Genomic DNA, 14,803 nt, shown 5'->3' with positions numbered 1-14,803 from the left:
ACGTCATTAAATAACAACAAATAATAATACGACCCCTACAGTTGCACCTGGCATTACACGTTAGTTGCTCACACAACAACATTAGCCGGACACTTAATGATTAGACGAAGGATATCGGCAAGTCGTCCGAAAAAACGCTGACGCCACACTTCATGGCTGCGTATAAAGCAGCACAGTAATTGTTTCGACAGGCCTTTGACCTAAGTTGCCACTCGCGTACGTTCAATTAAGCATTACTTTACGCGATAAAACAAATGGAAAGAATCCAATATTGCACTTTAAACATCCATACTGGCAAGTCAAAGCAGGTGTCAGAAAAATGTGCTACAAAACGTTTACAGTTATAATAATTTAAGTAAACTGGCAAATTAAATAATAGTGACACTTTGGATTTGCAATACCTAGCTAGAGAGTTATGCCCGTGCTAGAGCTTGCGCCCCTTAAGACTCGGCGCCCCCCTGATAAACACTGCTATAGTTTATTCGAAATATATCAATGGTCTTATGGGATTTAAATAGAATAAGCGTGATGTACGTATACTTACGAAAGGTGTAAAAGTAGGAATAGTTAGTTGCCTGACGCAAAAAATAAAGTCAAAAATAAGTATTTCAACAAACTAAAAGGCAAAATTTTATTTAATACGTGGAATATTGTCATTTGGATACTATTATATAGTACCTTTATAAGCAGGACGAACACATTAAATTTTGACACGAATAAGTATGTATTTTTTATACTTGGTTATTTGATGTATTAACAAAAATCTTTGGATGTGCAAACGGTTTGATTTTGGTTAAAGAAGAAAATAAAGATTTTGTTTTAAGGCATAAAACAGAATCAGATAACAAAGATCTTTGCCAAGGATTGAATTTTTCTGCTGCCATTCGAAAAATATAGTCCAAGGTTATATAAAGGCAACAGTTGTGTGAATTATATGATGGAGGACGGAACGTGTGTGGATCCTCCTGTAGAAAATGGGCTGCAGAAAGATGATTTCAACAAGGATGGTGCAGAAAAAGTAAAAGAGCAGGCCAACAAATGTTTTAAAGGTATATTAACTAAGTTACAACATGAATTAGAAAGCACACAAAATGCTTTAACAACTCTCAGATGTGCACCTACCACAGATTACAAAAGTGCTTCTCAGCCTTTTATGGCTAGCGGCACCCCTGAAAAAATAAATAGATTGTGGCACCCCTATAAGATTTCTCCGTAGGTAATTTACTAGAATGTCGTAATAAACGGAACTAGAACAACACACTTCCCCTCTAACCAACGAAGGAAGTTATAATTGGATTTATTCCACTCTATAATCTTACACAAAAAGTTGTAAGAGGTGAGGAAAAATCAGATTGTTAAAGCTTCTAAAATATCGCGTGGCACCTTGAGCATTAGAAATGGCACCCAACGATGTCGGCACCCCGGTTGAGAACCACTGGGTTACACAATGCAGACTGCTCCTGAACCACCAAACAATGGCTCCCCAGTCTGCTTCTAATAGGTGGACACTCAAGATTATTCTTAAGAAATTTGAGTGCACATAGGTTTAGTAAATTGTGAAAATAGGTTTTATTTTTGTGAGTTTTTAAACTTCTGGTGTCATGGAGTGACCTTTTCCTTTTAAGATTATATTGCATCTAGCTGACTATAAAAATAAAAAAAGGGTAGACCTTTTTTACTTATTATTATTAACAGTGTGACAAAGAACAATAACAAACAATTATATATCAACATGCATGCACCAAAGCTTTCAAAAAAATTTAAACAAGAATCATCCAATCTTGTATTATTTTAAACCAAGGCTTTTTTGTATAGCTTGCCCAACACATCTACAAACTTTAAACATGGCTCCAGCTCCAACCTTAAAATAAAAATGCCTTGGGTAGGGATGTTTAAAGTAGAATCCCAAGGTATTCTAGAATAGTACGTTTCGAATCTAGAATAACAAATCCAGAATATTGAATCCTTATGTAATATGTTGAGGAATTTGAACTATTTATGAATATTTGTCATCTGTATGACAACACAACAATTTAAAGGACAACATTATATTTGAAATAATTAAATATTATTGCAAAATAAAAAAAACAAAAACATATCAGTTATCCTTCTGGTAAAGGTGGCTCTTTTGGGCAACTCATAACCAGGAGCCAGCTCTCTTATCAAAATGTTAAAATGCTCCCCTGCTACAAGGTTTATTGGTTGTAAATCTCCAACAATTACATTTGTTTTTAGTTTGGTAAGTTTATTGCTTTGATTAGGGTGTGAATTCGGGGTGAACATATGGGGGTAATCTGATTTGTCTGCTTGTTGTTGGAATTAATTCTTCTGACCTGTGAAGTCTATAATTTTAATAAAAACTTTAACAAAACTACAACACAAACTCAACTTTATTATGAAACCTACAACTCTGTCTGTGTCTCAACCGCAATGACAACAAAGGGTGATACATGTCTTTGCACCAACGCGAAACGTTAACATACAAACAAAGTCAGCGTTTTTTACCACTATCAAGTCCAAAGTCTAAACACGGGTCAGTCCAAATACGGCCCACATGGCCCACTGAAAAGCACAATTTGGATTGAATTTATATCGGTTCCAATCACCCTATATAAACAGCAAAATTTGATTTGAATCCAAGGATCCGATATTCTACTTTGAACACCCCTAGCCTTGGGTGTCAGATTCACAAAAATAATTCAAATTGCTCATTGCTGTAACTCTGGTTTCACAAACAGAATAACAATAGCTTAAGGTCTGGCTCCATCGAAAATGCGGCTTCCCAGCCCTGGTTGTCACCTTTCAATACTTTACTGGCAGTTGTATTTATTTGGAACTTTTGATTTTCTTAAGGTGTCACCATTATGGTGTTATTACCATGGCTGCGGACTCCGACTCGGCACTAGAGCCCATGTGAAATGGGTCCGACGTGGACATGTGCATTACCAAATTTAATAATAACTGGTCTTGCCGTCAACTGTTACTGTAGGCGGAAGAGCATATGGTGGATATTTTCCAACCATATGTTGCAGGACGCAGGTGGACAAATTATATGACATCTCTATAAGTGAATTGCTGAAAATCAACGATAATTTAGTTACATAACTGAGTAAAATACAGGCTGTAGAGTCGCAGCCGGACTCAGGACTTGACGAAATCACACATTTGGCCGGAGTCTGACTCAAATTATTTTTAACCTACTCCGCAGCCCTGGTTATTACCCCTCGAAATCATGTTCCTCTCAGATGTTATGGTCTTTTTAGACAACCTTACCCAGTCTGTATTCTGTGACAAGTAAATACAGGGGATTTTTTTTAACATCAAGTTAGTGACTAAATAAAAGCTGAAAACATTTACTTTTTCAAACAATAGGGTATACCTGCACTAATAAAGCTAGTTAGAATAGGTAAGACAAAAATTGTTCAAAATTCGGGTTAAAAGGCTTTATTTCATGCAATAAACTGTGTTTAAATTTTGGCAGTATTTTTTTATTAACAGACATGTGTATAGACAAGGATTTAAAAATATTCTTTGCAGATAAGAACTATGAAGAAGCAATACGATTGTACACAGAGGCGATTTCCTTATACCCACAATCAGCTGTTTATTTTGCTAACCGAAGCTTTGCTCATTTGCGACTAGAAAATTATGGCTATGCATTGGAAGATGCAACTAAAGCAATTACCGCTGATAGAAAATATATTAAGGTATTTTTTATTTAAACACCTTTTAATGATTAGATAACTTATATTTTTTTAATTTAAATTGTCTATATTTGTGATGTATCTAAAGGTATCATTATTAAATTGATCCCAAAAAGTAAGTACAAAGATCATCAGATTGCACTTGTTTGCCAAAACAGGATTTAAACTCGTGGTTAACTCAGTACTGCTTTGTCCCAGGGATACTACCGGAGAGCTTCGGCATATATGACTCTTGGAAAATTTAAGCTTGCTTTAAGAGACTTTGAAGCAGTAAGTAATAATATTGAACATAACATATTGTAATGTTTGCTTTTTAATTCTCTAGCATTTGTAAGTTTTTTCATTTAGGTATGTTAGAAAGGTGTAACACGCACACATCTGTTCTCTAATTCCAAAACAATAAACTCCTCAAAATAGGCAATCTGCATTTTATATATAATCTATATGGAACAGTAATAAATTAAATTAACTTTTTGCTTGGAGAAATGGTGTGTTCCTAGTATGTTATATTTGTCGGCAATATGACAGAAGGTAGGCAACAAAATCAGGAGATGCATTTTACTATTACTACGCCACGTTGTGCTGTGCATCCTAAGCAAACACTTTTTGTTAAAATGGAACATAAATGCAAGTAGCGCCCTGTCTATCCATATAGGCTCTATGTTATAACAACACCTACTAAATCAGTCAACCAACAAGCCTTTGTTGGCAAGTTCGACATTTTGGGAGATACAAGCTTAGTGAGAACTGTGTTATTGCTTTCATACAATATCGCTGAGCTTGCAAACCCATGTCTTTGGATTGATTGTCCTGCAATAGTAAAGGCCATGAGTTTAAATCTTACATCTCCCTAGTGTTTTCTAGTGGCCCCGGCCAATACAAGGCTTGCAATAAAAATCATTAACTTCAAATATAAATTCAACATGGTGTTACAAGTCAGGCAAGTTTTTGTTTGTCTGTGATGGTTAGACAAAATTACACTACGGAAATTTGATGGCATGTACAGGGGCGTATCCAGAAATCCAGAAAGGGGGGGTCCCGAATTTTCAACTCCGGGAATTCCCCGATTTTCCGTCTGAAGTTCAATGACGTCATAAAATAGTCACAGACATGACGTCATAAAACAGCGATCGTAATGACGTCATAAATAATAAAAAATCATCAGAAACAGCCAATTAACTTCCAGCAAAAGCAAACTTTTAGACGCAAAACACACCGTCACATGTGCATCGCCGACACTCCTGCCAGGCGCCAGCTGCGACACCGCTTAGTGGGCAATCGTTAACTTAAAAAAAAAATACAAGTCTGTGAAATATATGAGATCGATTTTGGTAAATCGATTTACGGGCTGATTGCCAATTTGCAAGATGGTAGATTAGAGTTAAATGCCAATTTGCAAGATGTTAGATTAGAGTTTTACGGGGTTGATCGGCTTATTACAGGAATTACATGCAAATTTTAATACTACGCTAAATTAAAAGCACATCTTTCGCACCTGAAATATTAAACGAAGATCGCTTTTCCACGGTGTGATTTGATTAGCACAACATCTGCAAAAACGCCACTTCAATAGTTAATCTAGTTCAGTGTTTTTAACCTTTTCAACTGAGTGCACACCTGGCGAGTTATGCAAGCGCGTTTTTTTTGGGGGAAAACGGCATTTTTAAAAACTTCTTGCTAGTTTTTATTACATTGCCAAAAATAAAAAGAAAAGAAAACTTGAAAAATATATTTCCAATATTTTTAAATACGTTTTCCGTTTGTCCGCGACGCACTTGGCAGCCTTCCAAGGCGCAACGGTAGAGAAGCGCTAATCTAGTTCAATAGACTGCACCAAAAGGTAAAAAGAACATTCACGTGAAGCGCGAAAATTTTTTCACACATACATAGTTAAAATAGTCAAAAAGTATTTAAAATGGACTCGTGTATACTTTGTCGAAAAGGCAGCGGGCCCAATGAATTACAGAGACCGCTTGATTGATTGTTATTAATTGTCAAACACACACTTGTTGATCAGCCAACCCGAATAAATAACGAAAGGCGAAAGAGAAAAAATATCCTACGTTTACGGTCGACCAAACAAGAAACGAAAAAAGCGTTTTGCGCTTGATTTTGGTTTCGCATTAGCATGACATGTGACCCAATTACACTGAGAAAAAACACGCAGCTTTGGACGGTGAGGTAAACCCTGACAAAAACAAACAAAAAACGTTAATGTCACTTCCGAAAAGGGGGGGGGGGGTCCGATTCCTCCCCCCCTCCCCCTGGATACGCGAATGGGCATGTATAATCCTACATAATTGTTATTCTTGACTGTTTGGCAAATTTTTTTTCAACTATACCATTTTATAATAGGCATTAAATTTTATTAAATTTCAAAAGGCATTGTCAAGTTGCCATTTCCGAAAAAGCATGGCAACCAATAATAAATGGGACCTCTTGCTTTTAAACCTTGTGAGAGCGTCAGTTAGAAACCACATTTATGTACAAAATCTCTGTGTTTCAGCTGTTAAAAATAATTATTTTCAAAAATTGTGTGAATGATATTTAGCTTATTTCTCCGAAGAATATCCATCTAATTTTTTTATCATATCTATAATCCTGTTAATTAACATAGAACATATTTTACTTTTTTAAAGCAATCATTTTGTATGTCATTCACATTTACTTTTATAGTAACTTTCATCTTTAAAGGTGGTAAAAGTGCGTCCCAGTGATCAAGATGCCAGATTAAAATACACAGAATGCAGCAAGATTGTGAAACAAAAAGCTTTTGAAAAAGCCATTGCATTTGATGACCAGAAAAAGCCAGTGTGGGAAACAATCAATTTAGATACCATTTGTATGTTAAAACTGTTTTATTAGAGTAAATATTTTATAAATTAATTTTTTAATGTTAGTTTGATTATTGGGACCAGACTATTTAGATAAATTACCTTACTCTACATACTATACAAATTATTGCTCCTGTGTGATTTTGTTTTATTGTAGGTAACTACCTAGAATGGTGACATGCAGAAAAATATCGCAGAAAAACTTTAAAACAACATCCTATATTAAATCTTTCAAAACCTGCTTTTATAAATATTATTAATTGCCTAGGAATATGACCTAGGAAACGTAGCTTAATCATTAAAATTATTACACATACCCATCACATCTCGGTAATGCTTATTATTTACCAAGCAAACGTGTTTGTAAAAAAATGAAGAAAGCTACAACTTTTGCAGTATCAATGAAAATCAAAAAATGGCTCTAGTTTGGGGATGTATAGTTTGCGTATAGATGCAGAATTTAATGCTATTTAGTTTAGAATTAACAATTAGGCAAGAATGGAACTTTACACATATCAGTGTTTGTTGAATTCTTACTATATTAAGGGGTCAGCAATTCAAACTCCCTTTAATATTGGTATTTTACAGCTGTTGAGTCAACTTATGAGGGCCTTGTTATTCCTGATGATGGAATTACTGCTGACTTTATGAAAAACCTACTTCAAAGTTTCAAAGATCAAAAGAAATTACACAAAAAGTAAAAATAAATACATGATTTTTATTCAATGAGTTTTTTTTCCATGAATAAATAGTGAGCAATATTATTCACACTTCAAATGCAGCAAGTTTTTCGTGCTTAGTGTAGCACATTTGTAACAGGTAGGCTTGCCACTTATGGTTAAGCAAGGTGCCAATTCTTAGGTTTGTGTTTTATTTGTAATTTGATGTTGTTGTTCAAATTTAATTTTATTCATTATTGTTACAAGTTGCTTACTTAACAAAGTTTAAACGAAAGTTTGTAATATATATTGATTTGATAAAGATTAAGAACACATCAGTTGTGCATTGTTGAAAATAATTGCCGAATAAATTAATCCTAGTATTTATACACAGTTAAATTGATTATAGTTTAATTATGTACACTTTTCCTTCCAATGTGATAATTTGAATTATATATTTTTTTGAGTGAAAAGTAGTGCATACATAGTATGTTTTAAGATATGTGATTGCAAAAATAGTTGTACTGTTACAAGTTGATGACATATGTCAGCAAATGGAAATAGTTTTTAAATAAAACTTTTGTATGGTTCACGTTCAATTGTTTTTTTGCTGTTGTATCTTGACACATGTCAAGTAGGTCTTGTGGATCCATCTACTTAGCTAACACAACCTCCTGAAGAGAGGCATAATCATACTGTTTAATTTGTTTTTGTAATCGACTCTACAAACATATTTATGTAATTTTTGAAATATAATACATTAAAATTAATTATTAACAATCGCTTACTAGTTAAGAATGACATAAACATTTCTATTTCCTATACCATTAAATATTTGAGATGCAACAGCACATTTAAACAATAAATTACTGAAATAGTGTACTATTTTAAAGTTGTTTAATAGGAAAATTATTTTTGACACTATTTAATTTCTCAGTAGCTATAAAAAATTTGGTCTAAAAATAATAAAATATTATATAAAGTATATAACCCTTGGTTTGTTTCTTTAGATTTGCACTTCAAATAATTCTTGAAGCAAGAAAAATTCTTTGTCAGCTTGCTAGCTTGGTTGACATCACAATTAAGGAGGTAAAAGTTTATTATGAGTTATTTATTCTTTTATGTGCAATCTGTAGATATTGTTTAAAATGGTTTAATACAACACTTCCCAAACATATAGTATTTAAAATGATATCCGCTTTTAAGTATCATAATGCAGTACTCAGTAGTAACTTCTAGTCTTTGTGGCAGATTATTTGACTGTTGAACGATCGCAGTGTTGTATTAAACATTCCAAAATAATTGAGGAAAACTGTTTTATTCAATTGAGTGTATGTTAGCAAATCTTAAAACATTAAATATTTGAATATTTATACCTGTGAAAGTAAAATAAAAATTTCCAAACATTTGCTTGATTACCATAGAAAAGTATTTATATTACTATCAAGTTTCTGTGTTATAGGATGAAAAGCTAACTGTTTGTGGGGACATCCATGGTCAGTACTTTGATCTCTGCAATATTTTTGACTTAAATAATTTACCATCAAAAGAAAATCCCTATGTAAGTAATCATAATTTATGGTAATTAATTGTAATATTGTTTTTTTTTTTCTAAAAGTTTTACCACCGGATGTCTTTAAAGCTAACAAATACCAAATTTATTAACTTTTCTATATTACTTATGTTTTGAAGATAGTACCTAAATAATTTACAATATCAGGATTGCCATAAAGTATTTTAATCTTTATAAATCTTGAAATTGATTTGTGTATTGCAAAGTTTAAAAATCCTATGTTTGTCAAAGAGTCGTAAAAAAATTAATATTTTATTTGCAGCTTAAAGTTATGCGTTATAAAGTTCAGTTAAAAAAAACAGCTTCATAAGTATTTTTTATTGTGTTGACCATGGCATTTTTACTGTTAAATTATATAAACAAAAGGTCAAGCTATCAAATTTTAGGTCTATGAAATACTAAAAAATATATATATTAAAGGTTTTTGAATGGCTTTGAATTTTTTTAGACATAACTGTGTGGCAACCCTGAATATGTTAAATTAAATATTTTAAATGCTGACAAGGCATTCCTAATGTGAATTGTGATTTTTTAACTTTTGTAAATGCAATACGAAATTTGCTGTTATTCTTTTATCCACGCCCCCTTTGGTCATTTTCCTATGCCTTGTACCCCACCCACGAAAAGCAATTGGCATTTTTGAATTAAATATCACTGAGACAAGATGAAAATAGTGAAGTGCACTGCTGGCCGCACGTATAACTTTTATCGTTTATCTATAAGTTATCAAAATTGCAATTTCAATAGGGCCGTTATACCTTCGATGACATGTGTATTAGTATTATACAGAAAACATGCAATGGTACTCGAGACTAAGAGACTTTGTGCTAAAAAGTCCACAAAATTTAAAAGTTGAAGATTCGCGCTAAGCGGAAAAATTTTTTGCAGTTTCAATGTTAAAATTGACAAAAACACAGAGTTTGTACAAATTAAATCACTGCAAAAAAATTAAATATTGAAGTAGGGTTCGCGCCCCCCCTAAAAATTGCTCGTCGTCCCCCGGTTAAGAACCGCTGATCTAACAGGTATTAATAATACTGTGTTATAAAATAGTTATAACCCCTATTTCAATTAGTGGAGCTTATTGTTAATATTTTATCACAGGTTATACAATACATAATAAATAAATTATTTATTATTTATTTGTAGCTATTCAATGGTGATTTTGTTGACCGAGGATCATGGTCAGTTGAAGTCATTTTAATACTGTTTGGTTTCAAAGTCCTTTATCCTAATCATTTTCATCTTATACGAGGTAAGGTTTTATATTACAAAATACATGATTAACTTTTGGCAAGGCCTAATATATAGATCTATGTTGTTAATGTTAATAGGAAAAAAAATTAGCAAAAACTGCCAATGTGATTATTGACTGTGACATTTTCATCATTCAGGAAATCATGAGACAGATAATATGAACCAAATGTATGGTTTTGAGGGTGAAGTTAAGGAGAAATACGGTGGCAACATGATGTCATTATTTAGTGAAGTATTTAACTGGCTACCTCTGGCGTATTGCATAAATGGAAAAGTGCTGGTGAGTTTATATATTTTTGAATGTTTCGTTAAACGTATAGTTTTATACTTAATATTTTTATACTACTTTTGTTAGATATTTTTCCGGTTTTGTTTTCGCTATTGTAGTTATATTTAATCATACTTGTTTATTGGGTCCCATGTTTAAACTTTTGTTATTTTTTTAAAACTGGTAATTTATACTTTGTTTACATTAATAAGGGAATGTTTGACTTTTTAAAGCCAAACTCATCTTTTTAGCGAGCCTAATGATCTTCACCTTTACTGTTAGGTAATGCATGGTGGCTTGTGTGGAGAAGATGGAGTGACTCTGAATGACCTTCGTGAGATTGAACGAAATCACCAACCACCTGAAAGTGGTAAAATGTGTGATCTTCTTTGGGCTGACCCTCAAATTATAAGGGGGCGGGGTGCAAGTAAGCGAGGAGTCAGTAGCCAGTTTGGTCCTGATATAACACAGCAATTCTTGCAAGACAATGGCCTTGAATATATCATTCGAAGTCATGAAGTCAAGGTTAGTGACAGAGAAATAAATCTGGCTTGTTTTCCATTGTAAAGATCATGTTGTTCTTTTCTTTTGAAAACTATTGGTTCTACCTTATATGTTTATAGAAGCTAAATCTTAACTAAAATTTAGTTGTTACTGGAAAATGGTGATAATTAAAAAAGTTGGTGAAATTATTTTGGTGAACTGTAACTAATACAATGTTTAGAATTCTATAGGCTTGTGTATTTTGTTACTGTATATTGGATAACACTCTTTTAATTTTATATTTTTTTACTTAGATTGCTGATAACTGATAAGTTAACCTTGTGTGTGTTTTTTTTAATAGCAAGAAGGCTATGAAGTGCAACATAATGGCAAATGTGTGACGATTTTCTCTGCTCCTAATTACTGTGATCAGATGGGTAATAAAGGTGCTTTTATAACTCTACGACCTCCAGACCTTAAACCCAACTTCACCCAGTTTGAAGCTGTTGTAAGTATATTAAATGTGTGTTTACTTTCTATCTTAAAGCATTGCATTCTTCGCAACCTTAATACTACCTGAGATTTCTATATACAGGAAGATTTTTTTCGACTGTTTGAAATTAAGCATATAATCCGTGATATTTTTTATAGTTTTAAAACAGATCATGTCCACTGTCATCAGTCCTATTAGTTACTAATCGTGAGGCATACCTGGACTAGACAACTAGCCATTTCCGCTTATCTAATTTCAGTAGTTGAAAGTGTTAGGACGTCCCAAAAACGTGTCCTAAAATTTTGCGTGACATTAAAAACGTAACAAACGCCCCTATAAAGCAAGTCGAGTCTTATATCGTTAGTTCTGTGGTGGTCCATCTGCTTATGTATTTTGAAGGACAGTAATTTTTACAATCAGGTTAGAAATTCACTGCAAAAGCCTTAATATTTAGATACCAATAAGATCAGCCAAAAATGGGCCTAACCGTATTTTGTTTTGTACATTGCAGAAACACCCTGATGTACAGCCAATGGCCTATGCGAATTCATTCATGAGAATGCCGGGAATGTTTTAAACTTCACTGCAGGTTAAAATTTGGTTTGCACGACCGGATCTAGTGCCGGGTAGTGAATGCTTTTCGATGAGTTACAACAAATCGGTTTGTTTGCTAAGTTTGTATCACATTACGTGTGTTGCACTCTGTGGACACTGAGCTGTTTCAGTAATGCCTGTATCGAATTTGTGCGCCGTTTGTTTTTTTATTCCATACCGGTTTATTTTTTTGTTGGTAAGTTTCGTATTGGGTAAACCTATTTTATTTAATTGCCATCAGAATTTTAGTATTTCCCATGTTGGCATATATGCTTCTCTTTACATCTCTAGAAGATAAATCCAATTGACTTGGTGTAAAACTGTAAATGATATTGGTAATTCCAATCTGAAAATTAATGCTAAAATGTGTCTGGAAAAGATTTGTTTTATGATTTAAACCTTAAGATAAACTTACGCAAAATAAAACCTTAAGAATCCTTTTACGTTTTTCTAATGTCATCTTAGCTCATTAAAATTTTATCAAGTTTCATTTGATACTATTTTTGTAAGGTCGTGTTTAATTTATGTTTCATATGACTAAAAAAATGTTACAAATAAAAATTAAAAAAATCTGTTTGGTAATACTCACGTTTGGCTGAACAGAAGTGCACCAGTGTACAAGCTCAGATGGTTGATTTTTAAATTTATATAATATTCATTTCTCGAGATTGTGTATTTAATCTAACATTTAGTGAAGTTTTTCCAAAGGTCCGGTCTGAAATTTAGCAAACATTACCACGGTATAAATCGGTCCTTTTTCATGAAAATTATGATTTCACTTAATTTTTTTAAATCTAGCGACTCACACAATAATTTTGTTTTGTATGTAAACTCTACTGCGGAAAAAATGTTTAAAAAAATATCTACACCGATTGATTTTCTGTTACGAACAAATAATAAAGTAAAACAGGTATAAAACTCAAGTCTAACAACTCTTCGTTACAAAAATGATCTAGCTCTGTAAAACCTTGATTTTTTGTTTCAATCAAACATTTGTAACAGTCAAAAGAAGCATTATATTAAAAGAATGACAAAAAACACGTACGATTAGCCTATACACACAATATAAGAGTTATACAAAAAATAACATGAAAGCAAAAAGAACGTGAAGCATCAGTGCCCAGTCATAAATCAATAGCAAACGAAACACCACAGGAACAGCTGGTTTTAGATCGAGGGTTGTCCTTAATTCGAAATGAAGATTTGATAATTTCCTCTTCATAGTCCACAGTTGATCCACTTAGTAATTCAAGGGACATCTCGTCTGCTACCACTTTTATACCAGCATGTTCAAAGATCCTGTTATTGGACATGTAATAACTGTTGTATGTTTGATTTTTTCAAATAAATTTGAATTACCATAATTAAGCTGTGCAGAAAAAGACAAATGTATTAAATTTACATTACAGAGTATGCTGTAATTTAAATTAACATCACCAAAACAGAGATATGGTTCCAGTTAAAACCTTCCTCTTTTTCATGACACTGATGCCAATGTCTCAAACAAAGAAAACATTTATTTCTCTTTAATTGCTAACCAAAAGCATGCAAAACATAATATTTGAATTTATTGAATTTGGTTAAAATATTTTAGTTTTTATCACTTTCTTGATAAACTTCTTATCATGTATTTTATAACTGAAACATACCATAATAAACAAATGTAACTTAAAAAAAGTGAACTAAACCTGTCATCATCTTCTTTATTTTTGTCAAGTTCAAACTTATATTGAAAGCCCGAGCAACCACCCCCTTCAACAATGACTCTCAGAAATTCATCACCTGCTGCAACCTTTTTAATTTGCTGTAAAAAACAACTGAAAACTTTCTTATAAAAACACCAAACATATTAATGTCACAACTGATACTAATATAACAAAAACAAAGTATATTGTCTAAACATGCATTTATGTTATTTAAAGATTGATACAGAACCTATTGTTATATATATACAGGGATACCATATGTTAAGACGATAAAATAAGCATACTGATATCTCTGGGTATATCCAGGACTTTATTGGAGGCCATCTAAATACAAATAATAATCCTAAAAACAGTTGTCCTCTGCAACAAATATCGCTTAACGGTACGTTTATTTGGTTGAATTGGCCAAACTTTTGATAAAAAATAAAGGCCAGATAATTGTAAGGCTTGACTATCGGGGGTCGAATAAAATACTGCACTACTAATATTTAAAGAAATCTAGTTTTTCTCACCTTAGCACAAGCATCACTTATAAAAAGTTGTTTAGTTGAATTTACATTGTCCAGTTGGCAAAAAGATGTATGGATATGGCATCTTTGCTGATTAAATTTTAACTTCCAGGAATGGTTCTTTGCAACATGGTTAGACCTCAATGTAATATGATAATTTTATCAACAAATATTCCAATACATGGTGTTAAAGTTTAAAAGCCTTTCATATAAGTAATAAGTTTTTGTTTAAATCTGATTAGTTTGGATATATCCTTTACTAGTGCACCAATAATTTAAGTATTTACCTTTGCAAGAATTGGTGTAATGGACGAAATGCTTTGTTCATGATTTTCAAGAATTGCAAACCATATGAAGCTATTCTAAGGTTTTTCTTTATACTGATAGATAAAGTAGAAATACATAATGCATTGTGTTGTACAAGGCATACCTACTTACAATATTAATAAAGTTCAACAAAATAATAAAGGTTAACTTAAACTTTAGAGTTACACAATTTTTTTTAACTTTTTGTCTTTGTGTTCCATTGGTTAAAGATTTAAATCTAAAGAGGTAAAGAAATTATTATATGAATTTTACTTTATGACTGAATAAAATTGGAATACAGAAATTATAAAATGCATTGTGAAATTTTTCAAGATTTAAATATCAAAATAGTTAATAAAAAGTCCTGTAAAACAGGTTTTTTGTTAGAACAAGTTTGAAGCACTGCTTTTTCAAGAC

At 32.4% G+C, this 14,803-nt stretch overlaps 2 protein-coding genes across 2 annotated transcripts; one reads left to right on the top strand and one right to left on the bottom strand.

The window, feature by feature from the left end:
* The first annotated feature begins 778 nt into the window (after window positions 1-778).
* LOC146168371 (serine/threonine-protein phosphatase 5-like) lies at window positions 779-12,439 on the top strand. The gene is made up of 12 exons (XM_083380351.1): window positions 779-1,049; window positions 3,538-3,707; window positions 3,903-3,974; window positions 6,399-6,546; window positions 7,127-7,235; window positions 8,208-8,286; window positions 8,660-8,758; window positions 9,920-10,025; window positions 10,165-10,307; window positions 10,578-10,820; window positions 11,140-11,286; window positions 11,783-12,439. Exons 1-12 carry the CDS (start codon window positions 935-937, stop codon window positions 11,846-11,848), a joined length of 1,497 nt encoding a protein of 498 aa, XP_083236477.1. The 5' UTR covers window positions 779-934; the 3' UTR covers window positions 11,849-12,439.
* Window positions 12,440-12,857: 418 nt separating this feature from the next.
* On the bottom strand, window positions 12,858-14,802 carry LOC146168370 (uncharacterized). The gene is made up of 4 exons (XM_083380972.1): window positions 14,368-14,802; window positions 14,084-14,219; window positions 13,554-13,669; window positions 12,858-13,164 (listed from the first exon to the last, which is right to left on the bottom strand). The coding sequence occupies exons 1-4, from the start codon at window positions 14,406-14,408 to the stop codon at window positions 12,990-12,992; spliced, it is 468 nt and encodes a 155-aa protein (XP_083237098.1). The 5' UTR covers window positions 14,409-14,802; the 3' UTR covers window positions 12,858-12,989.
* Window position 14,803: the final 1 nt, after the last annotated feature.

The sequence above is a fragment of the Ascidiella aspersa genome, chromosome 1, assembly GCF_963924565.1.
Source record: "Ascidiella aspersa chromosome 1, kaAscAspe10.2, whole genome shotgun sequence".
Taxonomy (NCBI): Eukaryota; Metazoa; Chordata; class Ascidiacea; order Phlebobranchia; family Ascidiidae; genus Ascidiella; species Ascidiella aspersa.
Note: the sequence above shows the minus strand (reverse complement) of the source record. Positions and strands in the feature narration are given on the sequence as shown.